Genomic DNA, 24165 nt, shown 5'->3' on the forward strand with positions numbered 1-24165 from the left:
CCTAATTCCTCTCTCCTCTTCTCCTCCCTTTATTCTTCCCAATTCTATTTTTGTCAATCCACACCCTTTCCTTCTCCCTTGCATATGTGTATGACTCCTAGTAATATCGACACAGCATTTCTCCATGACTCCCTCCCTCATCACTCCTTACTCCATGACTCCCTCCCTCACCACTCCTTACTCCATGACTCCCTCCCTCATCACTCCTTACTCCATGACTCCCTCCCTCACCACTCCTTACTCCATGACTCCCTCCCTCACCACACCTTACTACATGACTCCCTCCCTCACCACACCTTACTCCATGACTCCTTCCCTCACCACACCATTTCTCCATGACTCCCTCCCTCATCACTCCTTACTCCATGACTCCCTCCCTCACCACTCCTTACTCTATGACTCCCTCCCTCACCACACCTTACTACATGACTCCCTCCCTCACCACACCTTACTACATGACTCCCTCCCTCACCACACCATTTCTCCATGACTCCCTCCCTCATCACTCCTTACTCCATGACTCCCTCCCTCACCACTCCTTACTCTATGACTCCCTCCCTCACCACACCTTACTACATGACTCCCTCCCTCACCACACCTTACTCCATGACTCCCTCCCTCACCACACCTTACTCCATGACTCCATCCCTCACCACTGCTTACTCTATGACTCCCTCCCTCACCACACCTTACTCCATGACTCCCTCCCTCACCACTCCTTACTCTATGACTCCCTCCCTCACCACACCTTACTCCATGACTCCATCCCTCACCACTCCTTACTCTATGACTCCCTCCCTCACCACTCCTTACTCTATGACTCCCTCCCTCACCACTCCTTACTCTATGACTCCCTCCCTCACCACTCCTTACTCCATGACACCTTCCCTCTCCTACCCTAATTCCTCTCTCCTCTTCTCCTCCCTTTATTCTTCCCAATTCTATTTTTGTCAATCCACACCCTTTCCTTCTCCCTTGCATATGTGTATGACTCCTAGTAATATCGACACACCATTTCTCCATGACTCCCTCCCTCATCACTCCTTACTCCATGACTCCCTCCCTCACCACTCCTTACTCTATGAATCCCTCCCTCACCACTCCTTACTCTGACTCCCTCCCTCACCACTCCTTACTCTATGACTCCCTCCCTCACCACACCTTACTACATGACTCCCTCCCTCCCTCACCACTCCTTCCTCCGACTCCCTCCCTCACCACTCCTTACTCCGACTCCCTCCATCACCACTCCTTACTCCATGACTCCCTCCCTCACCACTCCTAACTCCATGACTCCCTCCCTCACCACTCCTTACTCCATGACTCCCTCCCTCACCACTCCTTACTCCATGACTCCCTCCCTCACAACTCCTTACTACATGACTCCCTCACAACTCCTTACTCCGACTCCCTCCATCACCACTCCTTACTCCATGACTCCCTCCCTCACCACTCCTAACTCTATGACTCCCTCTCTCACCGCTCCTTACTCCATGACACCTTCCCTCTCATACCCTAATTCCTCTCTTCTCCTCCCTTCATTCTTCCTAATGCTAGTTTTGTCAATCCACACCCTTTCCTTCTCCCTTACATATGTGTATGACTCCTAGTAATATCGACACACCATTTCTCCATGACTCCCTCCCTCACAACTCCTTACAACATGACTCCCTCACCACTCCTTACTCCAACTCCCTCCATCACCACTCCTTACTCCATGACTCCCTCCCTCACCACTCCTAACTCCATGACTCCCTCTCTCACCGCTCCTTACTTCATGACACCTTCCCTCTCATACCCTAATTCCTCTCTTCTCCTCCCTTCATTCTTCCCAATTCTATTTTTGTCAATCCACACCCTTTCCTTCTCCCTTACATATGTGTATGACTCCTAGTAACATCGACACACCATTTCTCCATGACTCCCTCCCTCACAACTCCTTACTACATGACTCCCTCACCACTCCTTACTCCAACTCCCTCCATCACCACTCCTTACTCCATGACTCCCTCCCTCACCACTCCTAACTCCATGACTCCCTCTCTCACCGCTCCTTACTCCATGACACCTTCCCTCTCATACCCTAATTCCTCTCTCCTCTTCTCCTCCCTTCATTCTTCCCAATTCTATTTTTGTCAATCCACACCCTTTCCTTCTCCCTTACATATGTGTATGACTCCCAGTAACATCGACACACCATTTCTCCATGAAAGTCGCTCTTATCTAATCTCACTCATTTGGTTGACAATGCTTTTGGTATTATCGGTCGATTTGCGAATCGCACGGCACTCCGAGACTTGGAAAACTTCCCTTGTGATAACAAATGATAACTGCCTGCCAAGGCCAAGGAAAAATAATACGGACCGAGCCGAAAGGGGTGGATCGTTCCAGGTTACCACCTCGGGGTAATCTCGTGGCCATTTTGACTCTGGCACGAGGGGTCCACCCCACCTGTGTTTGTATCTCTGGAGCTATCGGCCTCGAAAGACAGTCACCCATCTTAGCGGTCAACGCTTCGTCTGTTACTCCATATATTATCCACCTGTCTATCCGAGACGCCAGGAGTATAGGATTTGTACAATCTCTTGTCCGTCAGATGGGATTGAAACTGCTTACAACTTCCTTCTACTTTTCCATACATTCTTTCTTTTGTGAAGTGAAGCAAACAACTTTACCACCAGAACCACCTCCGTATCTTGTGCCAATTAAAAAAAATTATTTTGCTGGAACTAGCATTAATTCTTTTCTGTTCCAAGATTTGTATTTGGTGGTCCTTAAGGAGCTTGAGGACTGAGGAGGAAGTGAGGATGCAGGGTGTGGAGGAAGGTTGGTAATAAATCCATTCGGCCTCGTGTATTTCTATCACTGACATCATCGCTCATTGTTCGTGTGCTTCGCTCTCAGCTGTCGGATCTTGGGTTTGATTCCTGATAGAGTACGTTTTGATTAACAGTGCCATCTGCCATAACGCCAGCAGGAGGCACTGCATCAGGGAGCATGCTATCCTTTGTAAATAGTCTAAATGTATGTTTTTCACAAGTAGAACCTTGGACTGGTAGGTGGGGTTAATTTGTCTTCCTGCATATCAAAGTATTGTTATGTTGGAGGGGATACGTACTAGATAGAATGTTAAGTTATCGTGATCCGTGTGCTCGTATAGGTTAGAACATTTTTTGTAACCAGGGACCCATTAGTATGAAGTTGTCCTGTTTTTAGCACACCTGGAATGTAGTTCTGGGGAACTTATGTGATGGCACATCGTCCGTCCGTCAGTCCTTCAGTCTGTCAGTCCTTCACCATCAGTCCTTCAGTGCATCAGTCTGTCAGTCCTTCAGTCCTTCAGTCTGTCAGTCCTTCAGTCTGTCAGTCCTTCAGTCTGTCAGTACGTCAGTCTGTCAGTACGTCAGTCTGCCAGTCCATCAGTCTGTAAACACTTGCAACTTCTTCTCTGAAACCGCTGATGGGATTGTGACCAAATTTGGCACAAGTGATATTTGTTTTGTTGTGACTAAAGTTTGTTCACGGCATTTAAAAAATCGTGGTCTAAGGGGGTTTACCGGGGGTCAAAGTGGATCCAGGTTTGACACCCCCAAAATATGTATTTGCTTTTTCCTTTGAAACTTCAAACACTATTTCGATGAAACCTTACCACAACCTTCATCACCCATGATGTACCAAAGTTTGTTCACATCATAAAAAAATCGGGCCCTAGAGGGGTCTATAGGGGGGTTCGAGGGGGTTGCCCCACAAAGTAGGTGTTTGCTCTTTTCTCTGAAACTTCACACACAATTTCAATGAAACTTGACCACAACCTTCATCACCGGTGATGTGCCAATTGTTTGTTCAAAGCATTAGAAAAATTGGGGTCTGAGGAGGTATGTGGGGGGAGAGTTTGGGGGGGGGCGGGTTGCCCCCCAAAAGAGGTAGTTATTGTTTTTTTGTTTAAAGTCTTATGATTACGTTAGTATGATTGTACATGCTGCCCTGTCTTCTAGCAACCATTGAAATTGGTTTAAAATACCGTGATATTATTTAAAATACCTTTAGTCAGTGTAGTGTACTGCTTTATTCTACCAGGTGAGCGCCCAGGGGTATTTCCCCTATTTTTTATGTATACCGTGACGAGTGGTATAGTTCACCAATGGATTAGATAGGAAAGTGTAAACATACGTGTAATCCCTGTAAAACCAGGCAAAGTAAGAAGAGGGGCTGCTTTGGATGTTTCAGCGGTTTGTGTTTTATAATAATAATAATAATAATAATTCATTTATTTTGTATAGCGCTTTTCATGAAGCCCAAAGGTGCTTTGACAGAGTGGAAAACATAATGCATAACAATACATGAAAACAACAATTGCAAAAAGACAAGAATCAATAGGGAAATATTTAAAGCAAAACGAGGGAGAAGGAGAAGAGATAGTCAGGGGTTAAATGCTGTGGGTTGAATGTTGAATGCAGTGTTGAACAGGTGGGTCTTTAGTGATGTTTTGAATGTGGTGAGTGAGGAGGAGTCTCTGATGGTGTGAGGTAGTGAGTTCCAGAGGGTGGGAGCAGCGATGGAGAAGGCCCTGTCCCCCCAGGATCTGAATTTGGTCCGGATGGAGGGGGTCAGGAGGTTGGTACCAGCAGAGCGGAGGTTGCGGGTGGGAGTGTGTCTGGAGAGGAGGTCAGCCAGGTAGGATGGGGCCAGGTTATGGAGGGCTTTGTATGTCAAGAGGAGGATTTTGTACTGGATTCTCTGGGGGATGGGGAGCCAGTGAAGCATGTAAAGGACGGGACGGGTGTTCTGCCGATAATCCCTCCTTGTGGTCCGCGCTCTCAGTGCAAGGAGACTGGCATGACATCGGCCCTCACAAGGACCTGAAGGGCACTGTCCCATAAACAGTGGCGCGTCATTGGTTTGGACAACAGCGATGCCAACACCCCGTTCACGTGACGTCATAACTGATGACACCTCATTGGACTGGACAATGCTGGCCATAAGCGAACAGACGAACAGTCCTCATTGGACAGACAAACCAGTTAATGAAACTCATTTAAGAGACTGCCGAGTTACAAGTATCTGTCTGGGGAAAGAAGCTGCAATTCCGCTCGAACGCGGCTTCATTTAACGCGGCCATTTGCGAAACACATTGCTTTAGCGTGTCGGGGGTTTGGGAGGATGGGGGTGGGTGGGTAATGGAGAGGGTGTATTGGTGAGCCTATCAACGTGACGGTATTCATGTATATTGTTTTATATCATCCAATGGAATGATTTGCTGTTTGGTATTTGCAAACCAACGTTATGTGGAAAACATGTTTCACCAGCCCGAAGGAAGGAGAAAAGGCAGAAAGACATGGAGAAAGGTGACCTGCACAAGGACTTCAGCCAGCTCCAGCTTCTGCAGGTGCTCTCTCGGATTTTTTTTTTGCCTCCAACAGACTTTCCTCACATGTCTTGTATGCGACACCGTATCAAATGGATTTGAGGGGACACCTTAAGAGATTGGAGGCAAAGCAGGATCTGACAGGATGTGGAAGAAGTTCCGCAGATGTGAGAAAAGGGGGGGAAATGTTTACTCGTGCTGATGAAAACATTAAGTCTGAAACAACTCCATTGGAGACTGTTGTTGATATCAACTTAAAAATCCAAGTGACCACTGCACACTGCTTCCTTAGGGTAGTTGTCCATGGCAGTGCCTTGTAGGGATCTTTCTGTGATTCCAAAGTACAAGCTTGTACACGTGGTAGGCCTACGCATGCATTTGCAGCTTTTCTTCCCAGTGATCACTTTGTTACTTACAGACACAAAGTTTGTACATTAACTTGACTCACTTTTGCATAAACCTGTTCTAAAGAGGTTACTTCGTGCATGTGTTCTGTGCAGGTAGTTGGAAGAGGTTGTTACGGAAATGTGTGGATGGGCCAGCTGGTGGATCAGTGTGCGGCGGTGAAGCAGCTGTCTCTGAACAACCGGCAGAACTTCCTCAATGAGAGGGACATCTACCGACTGCCAATGATGGAACATGAAAACATTGCACGCTTCATCGATGCAACAGAGCGGCAACTTCCTGGAAAAGCACCAGAGTTGCTCATCATTCTCGAGTACTACCCGCTGGTGTGTGGTCGGCTAAACCTTAGTACTTCGGGAGGGATGGAAAGACTGAAATGTACCTCATATAAACACTTTGCTTGAGTTGCGACTTCACATTTTGTGTACGTGCTCATCCTTCCTGTGCATCGTGGCCTTAAAAAATATGTACAATCAACAGAGATGGTCTGTTGGTTGCTTAGGGGCCAAGTAGCCGCCATATTGTATTATTCCCTTTAACGGGGCAAGGAATGCTTGAGCCCCTTCATTATCTGCACCAGCTCAGCTGCTTCACCAGTCAATTCAATGTTATGTAAATGTGAACGCCTCGTAAATCGTTCAAACCACCCACAGCAAGCACCAAAACCCAGTTTAAATGGCGGCAGACAGCTATCACCAAAACCCAGTTAAAATGGTGGCAGGGAGAGATTTGAGGCAGGAAGACGAGCCGCGCAGCGAAACCGATGGAGCAAAGCTGTTTACACCGCAACGCAAAGTACTCCGCTTGGCGCACGACTCAAAGTCGGACGTCGCAACGTCGCCACATCACAACTTAAAAGTGGAACGTCGCGATTTTTAGCGAATCATTGTTCCCTACCTGATTAAGGACATTGAAGCAAAACAACGCTAACCGGAGCAACGTTATACGGGGCCATTTCAAATTTCAAAGTTATATAGATTTATTGCTCCACTTACACGTTTCATGAAGATTTTGGATATTTTATGCCTCCACCAGGGTTCCTTGAACAATTTCCTGAAGCATAAAACTTGTAACTGGCCGGAAGCATGTCGCATGGCGCACTCGATCACCCGTGGTCTCTCCTACCTTCACACAGAGCTCCAGCGTGCTGGTAAACATTGTTCTTCATGTCGGCTTACACTAAATACCATTGACAGTAAAATTTATGACTATATGTTTGTGAATATCTACCTCTCTCTCACTCTTTCATGGTCCATAGGTCTGTACAAGCCAGCCATCGCTCACCGAGACCTTAATGGTCGTAATGTACTGGTTCATTCTGATGGCACCTGTGCCATCAGTGATTTTGGCATGGCGATGGCTCTCAGCCGGCCTTTCAGTCGCCCCTTAGAGGAGGAAACTGCGGCCATTGCGGAGGTACCACAGAAATGCATGTGAAAACAAACACTGATGTTCACAGTAAAAATTCAACAGGTTTTTTTTAATTTTTACATAGTTCAAGGTAAATCTTTTTTCTCTGTACTCTGGTTAGTGAATTCAATGTCGCATGGATAATATTGTTACGGTCACACCATCGACAGGTAACTCTAAAAGGTCACTGCATCCATCACTTTAATTTGGCGTGAATGAATTGGAGTTAAAAACACGACCAGGGTGAATCTGCCTGACAAGATTGGCCAATCGAGTCCGCTAAGCGTGAATGAATTGGCATTAAAAACACCACTGGGGTGAATCTGCCTGACAAGATTGGCCAATCGAGTCCGCTAAGCGTGAATGAATTGGAGTTAAAAACACCAGCGGGTGAATCTGCCTGACAAGATTGGCCGATCGAGTCCGTAAAGCGTGAATGAATTGGCATTAAAAACACCACTGGGGTGAATCTGCCTGACAAGATTGGCCAATCGAGTCCGCTAAGCGTGAATGAATTGGCATTAAAAACACGACCAGGGTGAATCTGCCTGACAAGATTGGCCAATCGAGTCCGCTAAGCGTGAATGAATTGGAGTTAAAAACACCAGCGGGTGAATCTGCCTGACAAGATTGGCCAATCGAGTCCGCTAAGCGTGAATGAATTGGCGTTAAAAACACGACCAGGGTGAATCTGCCTGACAAGATTGGCCAATCGAGTCCGCTAAGCGTGAATGAATTGGCATTAAAAACACGACCAGGGTGAATCTGCCTGACAAGATTGGCCAATCGAGTCCGCTAAGCGTGAATGAATTGGAGTTAAAAACACCAGCGGGTGAATCTGCCTGACAAGATTGGCCAATCGAGTCCGCTAAGCGTGAATGAATTGGCGTTAAAAACACGACCAGGGTGAATCTGCCTGACAAGATTTGCCGATCGAGTCCGCTAAGCGTGAATGAATTGGCATTAAAAACACCACTGGGGTGAATCTGCCTGACAAGATTGGCCAATCGAGTCCGCTAAGCGTGAATGAATTGGCGTTAAAAACACGACCAGGGTGAATCTGCCTGACAAGATTTGCCGATCGAGTCCGCTAAGCGTGAATGAATTGGCATTAAAAACACCACTGGGGTGAATCTGCCTGACAAGATTGGCCAATCGAGTCCGCTAAGCGTGAATGAATTGGCGTTAAAAACACGACCAGGGTGAATCTGCCTGACAAGATTTGCCGATCGAGTCCGCTAAGCGTGAATGAATTGGCATTAAAAACACGACCAGGGTGAATCTGCCTGACAAGATTGGCCAATCGAGTCCGCTAAGCGTGAATGAATTGGAGTTAAAAACACCAGCGGGTGAATCTGCCTGACAAGATTGGCCAATCGAGTCCGCTAAGCGTGAATGAATTGGCGTTAAAAACACGACCAGGGTGAATCTGCCTGACAAGATTTGCCGATCGAGTCCGCTAAGCGTGAATGAATTGGCATTAAAAACACGACCAGGGTGAATCTGCCTGACAAGATTTGCCGATCGAGTCCGCTAAGCGTGAATGAATTGGCATTAAAAACACCACTGGGGTGAATCTGCCTGACAAGATTGGCCAATCGAGTCCGCTAAGCGTGAATGAATTGGCGTTAAAAACACGACCAGGGTGAATCTGCCTGACAAGATTGGCCAATCGAGTCCGCTAAGCGTGAATGAATTGGCATTAAAAACACCACTGGGGTGAATCTGCCTGACAAGATTGGCCAATCGAGTCCGTAAAGCGTGAATGAATTGGCGTTAAAAACACGACCAGGGTGAATCTGCCTGACAAGATTGGCCAATCGAGTCCGCTAAGCGTGAATGAATTGGCATTAAAAACACGACCAGGGTGAATCTGCCTGACAAGATTGGCCAATCGAGTCCGCTAAGCGTGAATGAATTGGCGTTAAAAACACGACCAGGGTGAATCTGCCTGACAAGATTTGCCGATCGAGTCCGCTAAGCGTGAATGAATTGGCGTTAAAAACACGACCAGGGTGAATCTGCCTGACAAGATTTGCCGATCGAGTCCGCTAAGCGTGAATGAATTGGCATTAAAAACACGACTGGGGTGAATCTGCCTGACAAGATTGGCCAATCGAGTCCGCTAAGCGTGAATGAATTGGCGTTAAAAACACGACCAGGGTGAATCTGCCTGACAAGATTGGCCAATCGAGTCCGCTAAGCGTGAATGAATTGGCATTAAAAACACCACTGGGGTGAATCTGCCTGACAAGATTGGCCAATCGAGTCCGTAAAGCGTGAATGAATTGGCGTTAAAAACACGACCAGGGTGAATCTGCCTGACAAGATTGGCCAATCGAGTCCGCTAAGCGTGAATGAATTGGCATTAAAAACACGACCAGGGTGAATCTGCCTGACAAGATTGGCCAATCGAGTCCGCTAAGCGTGAATGAATTGGCGTTAAAAACACGACCAGGGTGAATCTGCCTGACAAGATTTGCCGATCGAGTCCGCTAAGCGTGAATGAATTGGCGTTAAAAACACGACCAGGGTGAATCTGCCTGACAAGATTTGCCGATCGAGTCCGCTAAGCGTGAATGAATTGGCGTTAAAAACACGACCAGGGTGAATCTGCCTGACAAGATTGGCCGATCGAATCCACTAAGCGATTCCTTTTACACGTGCTTCAGTGCAAACTCAGCTTGCCCATCTAGCGGGTTAATTTTCCAATTGACAATTTGGTGTGGATCCTGCTCCCAATGACCACGCACAACAAGTAGTCATTAACAAGGAAGGGTTTATTACAAAATAATGAGGTGGGGAAGGGAGGGGAGAAGGAGAACATGGTCTCGAAACAGTGATCAGTGACTGCATCAAATGACTGTAAAAACAAGCATTGTGAGTATTGCGCTGCAATACATGTCCCCTACCGGCAGTCTGTCGTCCGGAACACTGTTGGGGAAATTACCAAGGGTTATTCACCCACAGGTTCTGAATCGTTCCCAATCGCTAATTACCTCAGGACGGGCTCACCTGTGATTCGCACTCGGGACTTCGATTTATACACCTTGCAGACAGGTCAGCAGAAGCACGACTAAATAAGTTGTGGATAAAGAACCTTTCGAGTCGCTAAATCAGTAATTTATTATATTTTCCGGTTCACGATCAATGATCGATGTGTATATATATGTTGCTCGGCTTGGCTCCGCCCCTCCTGAAAGCGCGCGCTGTGTCGCGCTGTTGACGTTCGCGAGACGAGGCTGAGGGCGCGCGGTGCGGCTTGAGGAGAACTAGAATAAACAAGAGATATCCATTTAAAAAAATATTTTCGTTCAATTAACGATATCTGCCAAACCACGTGCCCTATCGCAAATTTCAAAAGGACATTTTAGTAGACTGACGTGCTGAACAGATCTGTGAAGTTTCCCCTCGATTGGATAAAAAATGAGGGAGGAGCTCGGTTTTAAAGGTTCATGCTTAAAAAGGTCATAACTCTGAAACCATGTGACGCATGATGTCATGCTTGGTGACTTTTTTGTTCGTCATGGGTATGCGATTCTCCCTGCAAAGTTTGGCCTCGATCTGTTTAGCCGTTGCAGAGAAAAAGGGGTTTCGTGTTTTCACGAAAAACAATATGGCGGCCGAACCACGTGACATGTGACGTCATAATTACCATTAAAATATTCTACAGACCGAGTCCCCCCTACGGTGAAAATTTGATCTCAATCGGTCCAATTATTGCAGAGAAAATCTTTTTAAAAGGAAATCAAAACTTAAAATGGCACTGAGTTAAGGATCATCAGAATTATCAGAATTCCCAAAGTTCAAAGTGCCATAACTTTGTCAAAAATGATCGAAACGTCGTGAAGTTGGAACTTGATCTGTAACTTATCATGAGGAAACCATGTGCCAAGTTTGAAATCATTAGCATTAAGAGTTTAGCAAAAAAGTCCGGAAAACTGTTCTTTGCGTGACGGACTGACGGACTGACGGACTGACGGACTGACGGACGGACTGACGGACTGACGGACTGACGGACTGACGGACTGACGGACTGACGGACTGACGGACTGACGGACTGACAGACTGACAGACGGAGGGACGGCGTGCAAACCTATAGTCCCCTCCGGTGTACACCAGTAGGGGACTAATAATAACTGAGCATGCCCTCGGGACCTCGACGTCTTAAACGAGTAGTTTAAGTGCATTCATTTGGGGGCACATGGGGCAGAAAGAGGACAGACCACTGAGATGAGATCTGAGCAATATATTTAAAAAGAATTGTAGAAATATACATTCTTTCATAGGTTGCATAATTTCCAATTTTTGGAGTGACTCCGATACTGCTGATGCAGTGCCCAGGTACTGGCACACAGGTGGCATACTTTTAGAAGTTAACATTGGACTTTAATGTCCACCAATGAATGCTAGCTTAACATCCGCTACGAAGGATGGCGTAATTGATGTGATTCCCTTCTTGGTCTGGGTCATGATTCAAATACAAACTGGACAGATTCTTAGCAAATATGCTTCTTCCAAGCTATCCTGTCTACAATACCATTACTGTCTGCTCCATGACCTGTCTGTCGAATCTCGACCCATCTGCCAGCACCGGCTGGTGGTGGACGTCAAATATTGCACAATATGCTTGGCAAAAAGGAGCAACTTATCACTGGCACCATGAACAAATCCCAAGGTCCTGCTCTAGCCGATAGGGGGCACTGCATTAGCAACACCCCCAGGAATTATGCAAATTAGCAGCCACACACCAGGAATTATGCAAATTAGCAGCTACACACCCAGGAATTATACAAATTAGCAGCCGCACACCCATAAATTATGCAAATTAGCAGCCACACACCCAGGAATTATGCATATTTGCAGCCACACACCCAGGAATTATGCAAATTTGCAGCCACACACCCATAAATTATGCAAATTAGCAGCCGCACACCCAGGAATTATGCAAATTTGCAGCCACACACCCATAAATTATGCAAATTCGCAGCCGCACACCCAGGAATTATGCAAATTAGCAGCTACACACCCACACATGAATGAAGGAAGTTATTGATCAGCACTAGAGATATTCAACTCTAGTCATCTCCATTCCCCATTGATTCAACTCTGTTTCGGATAGGTTTATGCATGTGACGGAGTTTTAGCTTTACAGCTGAGCAAGGTCCTGCTCTAGCCGATAGGGGGCACTGCATTAGCAACACCCCCAGGAATTATACAAATTAGCAGCCGCACACCCATAAATTATGCAAATTAGCAGCCACACACCCAGGAATTATGCAAATTTGCAGCCACACGCCCAGGAATTATGCAAATTAGCAGCCACACACCCAGGAATTATGCAAATTAGCAGCCACACACCCAGGAATTATGCAAATTAGCAGCCACACACCCAGGAATTATGCAAATTTGCAGCTACACACCCACACATGAATGAATGAAGTTATTGATCAGCACTAGAGGTATTCAACTCTCGTCATCTCCATTCCCCATTGATTCAACTCTGTTTCGGATACGTTTATGCACGTGACGGAGTTTTAGCTTTACAGCTGAGCGTCCCTTTGAAATGAGGTTTGTCTCTTGCGCTGCAGGTGGGAACCTACAGGTACATGGCTCCCGAGGTTCTGGATGGCGCCATTAACTTGAGCGACCACCAAACGGCGTTGAAACAAGTGGACGTGTATGCGCTGGGTTTGATGTATTGGGAGTTGTTCAGTCGGTGCTCAGATCTTTACCCTGGTAAGTTCAACAAAGTTACAAAATGTAGTCAATGCTTCACTCTAATTATTATTCTCTTCCTCTGTCAATTAACTTCGTCAGTTTTAATTATTTTTCGAAATCCTATATTTTTGTTTCTTCCTTTGGCATGCCTCAAAATCTTTCCTTTCACAAACTTTGGGATTACTTTCACAAACTCACTGAAGATCAGTTTGGATTCTATGTCGGTGTCGTTCAACTCTGGAAAGGCTTCTGCTCCTCTCTCGGCAACGGTTACAGGCACTCAATCTCAAACGAGGTTCGGACTGTGTCCCCAGACACGTCAAGGCCATTCGACACAGTCTGGCATCCTGCTTCGCTTACCAAGCTCTCTGCCTGTGGCAGAGATGGCCGCCTTTATTCCTGGATTTCAAACTTCCTCCACTCATGCAGTCAATATGTTGCCATCAATGGAACCCTCTTCCACGAGCTCTCCTATTGGAGGCTTAGGTTCCCCAAGGCAGTATTTTGGGCCCAGTTTTGTTCCTTGTTAATATTAACGACCTCTCCGATGTTCTGGAAAACCTTCTCTTCCTTTTTGCAGATGAATCCGCATTATGCTCTACACTCTACATTACCCCCATCCCGCTGCTAGGCAGAGAGCAAGCTGCGTCTCTCTCTGCTGATCTGGAAATTATTAGATTCCAGTCTGATGTCCTTCAAACCTGGAATATCTCAGTCTCACCCTATCGTTCCGGAGTGATAATCAAACAAACCCACATATCTATTTCCTTAGTCATCCACTGGAAGAGGTTCATTCTCTTGAACTTCCAAGCCTCACCATCTGATTGGTGATCTGAAGATCCTCATGATCTGAAGACCATGATCTTCCCTGGGCCAATCACATAGCAAAGCTGGCCTCCAAAGCCAGCCGCAGAGTGCGCAATGGCATGCTCCGTCGATGCAAGAATTTCCTTCGAAAATCGGAACTACTCACGGTCTCCAAGGCCTTTGTCCATAGCTTGATGGAGTACAGCTTTTTACTATGGGCTGGCGCTCCAGCCTTACATCTGTCTCTCCTGGATTCTGTGGAATCTAAAGCTCTTAAAAATTATTGGCATCTCCTGTGATGAGTCCGAATCTAGTGGTCTGTTGCTCTCACATGGCGGGCAGGATGGTGATCCATGTTCTCTACTGTCTATTCTCCAACATTGCTCCCTCTGCTCTCTGTCCTATGACCATCCCCAGCAATTGCAGGATGCACGTGCTCTTCCAGTAACCCTCTGCTAGGCAGCAGCCACACACCTAACCTCTCTGCTCCTCTGCTCTGCTCCTAGTTATCCTTCCAAAATCCAGGTTGACTACACACTTCAACTCTTATTCCTTGCTTCTCCCATATATGGAACCACCTTCCAGAGCCTGTTCTCTCTCACTCTTCTCTCCAGGATTTCAATGAAACAGTGTACCCCAATATGTCAACTCCCATTCTCATCCATGACTCTTTTTGTATACATAGTCGAGGCCCGTGGAAGAGCGAGTACACTGAATGGATCGGGACGTAACAGGGCAAAATGAACAGTAGAGAGAGAGAGGGGAAACACCAACAGCAGAGTTGAAGGGCATGATAGAGTGAGACCTGGACAATCAATAGGTGTGGGGAGGAATTGGGGGCAGGAAAGGACGTATGGGGTGGACAAGATGGATAGAGAAGGAAACTCAGGATGGAAAAAGCTGGAAATTTAAAAGGATGAGGGATTGGGGTGGGGAGTTAACAGGGGTGGAAAAGATCATGGTTTTGGATTGGCAACAATCTGAGATTGGGGTGAACAGCTATCTTGAAGACCTGGAGGGAAGAATGAGATTGAAGAGGATGTGGAAGTTGCTTTCACAGGTGGGAAAAAGAGGAAGAAATGAGTGGAGGTGAGCAGTGTTCCTGGATCTAGGTAGCTTCACCAGAAGGGGGTTGATTTTAGACCGTGTGTGCCATGCAGAAACCTCGGGGGGGAGGGGGAGGGGACAAAGCCCGGAAAGGGCAGAGGATGCAAGACCAGAATGGAGGCGGTAGAAGACAGAAAGACCACCGGCCTCTCTACGATTGGAAATTGATAGGCCCATAGAGTCAGCTTCATCACGGGAGATTCCAATGATCTTGAAGGCCTTGGTTTCAACTGAATCGAACTGAGCAAGATGTGAGCAAGAGGAGCCAGCCCAGATGGAAGAGCAGCACTCCATCACGCTGTGGATGAATACCTTGTAGCTTTGTATAACGAAGGATGCCCCGTCGGCAGCTGGCTTTGGAGGCCAACAACATCGTTTGCCCAAGAAAGATCATGGCTGATCGTGAGACCCAGGAGTTTGAGTGTCTGACCTTGCTCAAGAAGACTGGTAAGAAGTTAGATTGGGGTGGCGGGGAAAGGGGGAAATGGGGGAGGGGAGAGGGGGGCGGTTAACAGACCGTTGTTTTGGAGAGTGATAGTGAGTGTGTGAGATTTGTGAGGGTTGAAAGTCATGTTCCTAGTGTTTATAACCAGCTTATGATTTTGTCAAGGTCTAAAGAAAGGGAAGAGGCTGCCACCCGCCTGTCTGAAGGGTGAGGGATGTCACGGCAGAGGGTCGAGTCATCAGCAAATAGATAAAAGGGATTTTCGAGAGAGTCAGAGAGATCTTTATGAAGATCAGGAATAGGACTGGGCCCAGAACACTGCCTTGGGGCACTCCAGTCTTGACAGGGAGAGGAGATTAAAGGATTCCGTTGAGAGCGACACCTTGGCTAAGAGAGTAGAGGATGGCCAGTAATCCATGTGTGGAGTTGGCCTTGAATGTCATATAGGCAGAGACTTTGGAGGGCAAGGCAGAATACCAGACTGTATTGAATGATCGAGATGTGTTAATGATCCTTTTTATTGGATTTTCATAACTCAACCATCATCTTGTTTACCCTCCTCCGTCTCCTCTTTTCCTGTCCACTTCATTTCCTTGCTCTTCCATGAGCCTCGCTCCTGTAAATAAAAGCAATAAAACCTTTCAAAATGTCATGTTTTGTTCTTCTATCCTAATACGTTACTTGTTGTGCTGTCGTACTCTTCATGATTCTCGATGTCTGAATACTTTCTCAAAACTGTTTTTCTTAAGTTGAAATCCTTGAAACAGTGAAAACAGAGACATTTTATGGAACACATGAAAAATATCTTCTGCCAGCTTGGTGTCTGTCTTTGTTCTCCTGCCAGATTTGTAATGTGGAAAAATATTCGGCAAGGCTGTGGGTGATGTATTAGTAATTCGTTTTCGGTAACACTGGTTGCTATTTACAATTGTTAAATGGAAGAAATAAAACAAAACAAAACATGAAGCACCGACAAAATGACTACAAGTTATGAATGGCGATAAGAACTTTAAGTCGGGGGACCTCTCTGACAGCATTGGTCGTTGGTAGATGTTAAAGATGCGTTTTCTACAAAAAACAGGCGACTTATCGCCGGCACCTTTGACAAATTCCAAATTCCTTACCTGAGTGACAGTTTTCAAAGGCAACGGCAAACCTCCTAGCATAACCATTACCAAGAGACCGTATGAAGGGATGCCACACAGGATGTATATATATATGTATATATATATATATGTAATGCGAAGGTCATGCTTTGTTTTGCCAGGACATGTCGCACCACCATTTTCCTTGGCCTTCGAAGCACAGCTCGGGTCACATCCCACCTTTGATGAGATGCAGCAACTGGTAGCTCGTGAGCGCCACCGACCGGTCTTCCCGGCATCCTGGCAGGACGATCCATTGGTAATGTTCCAGCAACATTATGTTTTAAACGGTCTCATGTTACCACACAGCCACAGCATGTATTTATTACCCTGGAGTAACTAAAGCCTGAGAGGAGATGTTCGAACCAGTGATCCGTAGCCTATACACCACCCAGATAAATGTCGGGCTCTACACCCCGAGACCGTGATGGATTGACGGCGGTGAATCATGAAGTTTAAACAAGTATTGAGATATACAATAACAGCATGTATCATACAATTAACAGAGCATCATCACTTGATTCGAATATTGTACATCCCTCCTTTCCTCTTACATCTCCAGGTGCTGCATGATGTCATCACCGGGCACCAAAGCAGACCCGACGATGACGTGCGCCGGAAGGGCATACTCGGTTTTCACTTTGTTTGTTTGTTTGTTTGTCTGGGCGATTATTCAAATAATTACCCAATTAATTAATTTTCAAAAAGTTTCAGATTCGGATGAAACACTGGTGGTTTAGGTATGCTATTAGCATTTTGATTGTTATTATTATTTTTTAATTATGCAATTAATCAATTAATCAATCATTATTGTACATCTCTCCCTCCCAATATCATCTCCATGTGTCGCACGCTGGAGGATATGTTATTTATTTATTTGGCATGGGGCGGTGTACTTTGAATGATTGTATCTGTACTTGTTCCATGTTTGGTTATGGGAGGATTGCCCATCGGAGCAGGACAACACGATCGATGGCAACAATCCTTCAAAAACACTGGATTTTCACCAATTGTGCTTCAGTCGAGTGTTAAATAACCGCAATGAGTGCCAAATTAGTTACCAAATATCGAATAAATGATGCAGCAAGTTCCACTAGTAAGTTGTTGAATGCTCCCTGAGCCACCCCTCCCCAGCTCCGCCCTGAACCTTACCCACACACCACACCCACTTTGTCCTGGCATACCGTTGGTGACGTACCAGCAGTACTCTGATCTCTCACTCTTCTCATCCTCTTCCTGCATATCTTATTCATTGGCATTTTGTCATGCGACGACAAAACAGCCGATGCGAAAACAGCAAATGACAAAACAGCAAATGACAAAACAGCAAATGAGAAAACAGCAAATGACAAAACAGCAAATGACAAAACAGCCGACGACAAAACAGCAACTGACAAAACAGTAAATGAGAAAATAGCAAATGAGAAAACAGCAAATGAGAAAACAGCCGATGACAAAACAGCCGACGACAAAACAGCCAATGACACAACAGCAAATGACAAAACAGCCGACGACAAAACAGCTGACGACAAAACAGCCGACGACAAAACAGCCGACGACAAAACAGCCGACGACAAAACAGCCGACGACAAAACAGCCGACGACAAAACAGCCGACGACAAAACAGCCGACGAGAAAACAGCCGATGACAAAACAGTAAATGACAAAACAGCAGACGACAAAACAGCAAATGACAAAACAGCCGATGACAAAACAGCCGACGACAAAACAGCCGACGACAAAACAGCCGACGACAAAACAGCCGACGACAAAACGGCAAATGACAAAACGGCAAATGACAAAACAGCAAATGACAAAACAGCAAATGACAAAACAGCAAATGACAAAACAGCAAATGACAAAACAGCAAATGACAAAACAGCAGATGACAAAACAGCCGATGACAAAACAGCCGACGACAAAACAGCCGACGACAAAACAGCCGACGACAAAACAGCCGACGACAAAACGGCAAATGACAAAACGGCAAATGACAAAACAGCAAATGCCAAAACAGCAGATGACAAAACAGCAGACGACAAAACAGAAAATGACAAAACAGCAGACGACAAAACAACAGACGACAAAACAGCCGACGACAAAACAGCCGACGACAAAACAGCCGACGACAAAACAGCCGATGACAAAACAGCCGACGACAAAACAGCCGACGACAAAACAGCCGACGACAAAACGGCAAATGACAAAACGGCAAATGACAAAACAGCAAATGACAAAACAGCTAATGACAAAACAGCAAATGACAAAACAGCAAATGACAAAACAGCAGATGACAAAACAGCAGACGACAAAACAGCAGACGACAAAACAGCAGACGACAAAACAGCAGACGACAAAACAGCCGACGACAAAACAGCCGACGACAAAACAGCTGATGACAAACCAGCCGACGACAAAATAGCCGACGACAAAACAGCAAATGACAAAACAGCAAATGACAAAACAGCAAATGACAAAACAGCCGACGACAAAACAGCAAATGACAAAACAACCGACGACAAAACAGCCGACGACAAAACAGCCGACGACAAAACAGCCGACGACAAAAGAGCAGACGACAAAACAGCCGACGGCAAAACAGCACGAAGTCCTTCCTTGGATCTACTGAGATTCTCACCACATACAAAGCTTTCATCCTCAGCTCAATGGAATACTGCTCTTCCTCATGGGCTGGTGCTCCTGCCTCGCACCTAGCTCGGCTTCACACTGTAGAAACCAAAGCTTTTAGAAGCATTGGTATCTCCCGCGATTAAGCTGATTCTGATGGCCTTTCACTCTCTCACCACAGGCAGGTTGGTGGTCTTTCTGTCTTCTACCGACTCTTCTCTGGCTTAGCTCCCCCAGCTCTGTCTGTGCTCTGTTCCCCAAATATTTCTTCAGGACACACAAGATCTGCCGGCATCCCTTTTCTTGTGAAACTGCCAAAATCAAGACTCTCTGCTCACATTCACTCTTTAATTCCTCTTTCTACCCACCTTTGTAACAAACTCCCACACTCCCTTCAATCCCACTCCTCCCTCCAGGTCTTCAATACAGTTGTTCACCACCATCTCTTATCTTTCCCCATCCAAAACCTTGATCTTTTCTATCCCCATTAATCCACAACAAATCCACCTTTTTCTAATTACGTTTTCTTTCCTGGAATTCCTTGTAGGGTCCATTTGTTTTATACCGTGTACCCCACCCCAGCCCTCTCCCTTCCACAGATCTCCCAATGTCCCTATTACCTACTGTTGGCGTCCTTCTCTCTCTCTCCCCCTCTGGTCTCCCACGCCCTTTATGATATGTTATATGTGTTAGCTCTTACACGAGCCTTGACTTTGGTTTCAAAAAATAATACGTTTCCTGAGATTCCTCTTCTAATTTTGTTTCTGTTATTTCATAGGCTAACCCCCGCTCTAGCAGGGAAAATGGCCTTAAAATGCCTGTTGTTTCTTTTATTTGATGTTTGCTGCATAAACCTAAAGTCGTGGCCAAATATATGTTTGGTTTCGACCAAATAGACGTTCCTCATGCCTGATTTTTCTTGCTGTTCCACTGGCAGTAACAACGAAAACTTTCACAAAGCTCTCTTATGTTGTGGCATTCAATGTGTCATATTCCTTTGTTGCAGGCGTTGGTATACCTCAAATTGGTGATAGAGGAATGCTGGGAACAGGACGCGGAGGCAAGACTTACGGCATGCTGCACTGAGGAAAGGATGAAGGAGCTGGGGGAGTTGCGTCCTCTATGTCTCAGCATTGACAGTGTGGAGAACACTTGGTATGCTCATGGATTCTACATTTTTAAAATATGCACAAGGAAGAATTTTTGCAATAATCTGATTCCCCCATTTAGCCTGGTGTTGGCTTAGCGGTTAGGGTGCCGGCTTGGGATCCTAGGATCCTGGGTTCGAATCCCGGTCGATCGCTGAATTAACACCAGGGTGGTTGACTCAGTCTGTCATCCTTCCGAGGTCGGCAAATTGAGTACCAGTTCACTGGTAATTCCCTGTATCGCAAGAGGTGATTAACAGGGTTGGCGGCATGAAGGGCATCCGGCCATAAAACATTGCTTCAAAAAAGGGGACCAAGGTGCCCGAAAAAGACCAACCGCTGCTCTGCGGGGAAAAATGGCCTCGAAAGGTGGTTCTTCTTCGTTCTGATTCCCCCATTTCAAAAAGAATGAAATGATCCACCCCTGTGTTAGCAAGAAACACTGTTATTCAAGTTGCATTTTTACCTCCGTTACCGACGCTTTTCGCCTCTGTCTAGCTGTTTGTCTGTAAGCAAGATGTCTGAAAAAGTTATGGACGGATACAGACGAAACTTGGTGGGCATGTTGGGACTGTTGGGTGTCTGACACAGACAAATTGATTCAATTTTGGTGAAGATCCGGATCCCGATAAGAGCATTTTTTTAAATTAAAAAGTGATTCTTCACCATTAAGATATCGGACCAAAAACGATTTATAGCACAATATCTCAAAAAGTTGTGGATGGATTTGGACAAAACTTGGTGGGCCCATTGGGTGTGCGACAAGAACGAATTGATTAGATTTTGGTGAGGATCCGAATATGGATCCGGATACGAGAATTTTAAAAGTAATTCTTAAGTTGTGGACAGATTATGACAAAATTTGGTGGATGAGTCATCTCTCAAGTTACAATTGTTTGCTGTATACCATTGCTTCCTGGGAATGACTTGAGTCATAGATCTTCCATTAAGTGCCAAAATTACCTGTTGGTAAAATAACAAAAAAGTGAAATTTTTAAAAGATGAAATTTATAATGGTTCAATTATTCCAACTACCATAACGATCATGAAACATAAATTTTGTTACAGCTATTGGTTTCGTGATCTACTACGATGGAGGTGGGTGGTGGGGTTGCCTCGGTCCTCCTGGACTACCAGAACATGGATAATCTGTCGCTAAATCAACCGTGAACGCCAATTAGTTGACCATGTGGCCCAGGGTTCTCCGTCTGATTACCATTTACATGGGGTCACATGATTTCCTAGTTGGAGAATGAGCCCTCAGTTATGCACTGATCTTGTCTTATCATCAAATCTTAATGGAATGCAGCCGAGCGAAACTGCCATTGCACACCAGACATAGACTGTAGCCAATTAGTTGGGGGAATTAAAGTCTCCCACGCTAACACTAGGTGTTGACAGTGCTAGACCAATGAAGGAAAAGACACCTCAAGCAGATCGAAAAGCAGAATTCAACTAGAGCTGCACTCGGTAGAGTGCATACCTCCGCCAGGCTGAACAGTTTGTATTGTATCCCACTGATAGGCCGGATCTGGATTCAGACCTGAACCAAAATTTAATCGGATTGTTCTTGTCAACTGCTGTATCCAACTCGTCCACCAAGTTTATTCATAACTCGTCCATAACTTTTTTTAAATATCATGTTATATATCGCTTTTCGAACGATCTCTCAATGGTGAAAAATCACTTTAAAAAATTAAATAACTCATGTATCCGAATCCATATTCAGATCTTCACCAAAATCGAATCAATTAATCCTTATCACACACCCAACCTGTCCACCAAGTTTCATCCAAATCCGTCCACACCTTTTTGAGATATCGTGTATATATCGTTTTTGTCCCCATCTCCCAATGGTGAAGAATCACTTAAAAAATTATAGTAGCCGGATCCGAATCCGGATCTTCACCAAAATCGAATCATTTTGTCCTTGTCGCATACGCTACATCTCTGCCAAATTTCGCCCGAATCCGTCCACAACCTTTTGAGATGTCTTGTTCACAGACAGACAGACAAACAGACAGGAGTGAAAACATAACCTCCATTCACCTTTGGTGACGCAGGTAACAAGTGAAGGATTTATATACAAGAAAAGAGGGCCGCGGGGAGCATACGGTGAATTTCAAATCAATCTATTATGTACAAGGGATTTTGATAAAGCACAGGGACAGAGAGCAGAACAATCCCGATCTATCTAGCTTATTCCTGTTGCTTACATAAACACATTACAAGGGTGGCCAATCATAATCATCCCCAGGAAGCTAGATAAAGCAAGATGGAGCAGTGCGGGGCTTTTGCCACCTCTTCGCTCACCAGGTGCGGACTGACGAGTCCCCGTTGTCCATTCTCTGAGGAAGGGTGTAAAAAGGAGGAAGACTGGTTGGTGTCTAAGATGCGTATAGGAGAAGTGGGAGTGAGTATGAGGAGTGGGTGAGGTGTGAGGAGGAAACTGGAAAGAGGTGAGTATTAGTGAGGTCGCCCTGAAAAGAACGGTTGGTTGCTATGCAGTTGTTGAGCTCCGAAGTAGACGATTAGAAAAGAGAAGGTGAAAGATTCAACTGATATTCATTTCATTTAGTGTCTGTCAGCAGTTATAGGCCTCAAAAGCTGCTCCAATCCTCCAAATAAAATGTGACAAATATTGATGTCAAAAGTCCAGACAATTCCTGACCTAGCTTGTGAATGTTGAGATTTGAAATGGTGTGAAACCCGCAAATAAACCTGCAATTGATGTACATCATTGTTTCGTTGCAGTTTGATTGCACTGCAGAATTCGGAGAAGCACTCGACACCCATTGATGAATCTTCTCCAAAGGACCCATCTCTGCTCTCCAGAATCCCGATGATTGGAGACTCCTGTCCCAATGGCCATACTATTACAGACGTGCCGGTCACCAGATCGGATCTCCGATCACCACAGAGATCGAGTTTGGCTTCCCGGGATCAGCCACCAGTTAGCCCGGCAGATATACTGGCCTACATTCAACGGAAGCGCGGAGAGTTGGGCATGACCGTGAAGGGTCTAAATGAGAAGCTGCACGATGGGGTTGTGGAAGGCCAGGGGAAGTGTGTGCACTCTGCGGGAATGATCACCAACAAAGTACCCAGCCTGTGCACCACGCACTAAGTGGAATTTTTTTTACCGCATGCACCACACTCATTTTGTAAAACAGAAGTAGGTGTATTTGCAAAAGCATCTTCAAAGACAATTGTCATCTGAAAAGTATAAACAGAAACAGGAAAAATATCATGCATGAAATTAGAGCCAAGAAGTAGAAGGAATTAAATATAAAGGAGAATGTACAGATGCTTAGCTAAAATGTGCACATAAACTCATCGCTTGACTGCAACATCACTTCATTTGTAACTGCAAACCTCTTTGAACAAGTAAAATATTCAAGCAGAATAAGGATAAAACGTTAGAATGCTCCGTCACGTCACCTAGCTCTTCCATGAGCCTCAATCTCGTAGAGGAAATCTCACATAATTCAAATGCGTTTGTCAATCCAGTGATTGCAATCGATTAAAATTTGCTCGTAAGGATTTGCTGATAAAAGTGAAAAAGCAAGGCCTTCGAGATCATTGGAATCTCCAGCGATGAAGCTGAGTCTATAGGCCTATCACTTTCCCATCACAGAAAGGTCGGTGGTCTTTCTGTCTATATATATGTGCATGTATGTATTTATATGTATGTACAGTCGGACCCCGCTATTTGCGGGGGATACGTTCCTGGGAAATGCCGCGAATTGCGAAACTGTGAATGGCGGGGCATTGTTTCGATGGAAAAAGGGGGGATTGGTTCCCGAGTTATGAAAATCCGCGAATGGAGAGGAACAAACACGAATGGCGAGGCAAAATCCGCAAATGGTGAGGCAAATCCCGAGAATGTCGACGATAATCCGCGAAGGTCGATGAAAATCCCGGAAATGGCGAGGCAAATCCCGTGAATGTAAAATGATAACCCACGAAAGCCATGAAAACGCG

At 45.6% G+C, this 24165-nt stretch overlaps 1 protein-coding gene across 1 annotated transcript in view; it reads left to right on the forward strand.

Moving 5' to 3' along the window:
* Nucleotides 1-23456, forward strand: part of LOC137438191 (bone morphogenetic protein receptor type-2) — a 121588-nt gene extending 98132 nt beyond the window's left edge. Inside the window, exons 5-12 of the mRNA XM_068133223.2 lie at nt 5307-5386; nt 5866-6096; nt 6806-6920; nt 7029-7186; nt 12772-12919; nt 16528-16664; nt 20040-20188; nt 22936-23456. Coding sequence (XP_067989324.2) covers nt 5307-5386; nt 5866-6096; nt 6806-6920; nt 7029-7186; nt 12772-12919; nt 16528-16664; nt 20040-20188; nt 22936-23308 — 1391 coding nt within the window. The 3' untranslated portion in view covers nt 23309-23456. The remainder of the gene's footprint in view (nt 1-5306; nt 5387-5865; nt 6097-6805; nt 6921-7028; nt 7187-12771; nt 12920-16527; nt 16665-20039; nt 20189-22935) is intronic.
* The last annotated feature ends 709 nt before the right edge of the window (nt 23457-24165 follow it).

Source organism: Myxine glutinosa, chromosome 12 (genome assembly GCF_964187855.1).
Source record: "Myxine glutinosa chromosome 12, kmMyxGlut1.1, whole genome shotgun sequence".
Lineage (NCBI taxonomy): Eukaryota > Metazoa > Chordata > Myxini > Myxiniformes > Myxinidae > Myxine > Myxine glutinosa.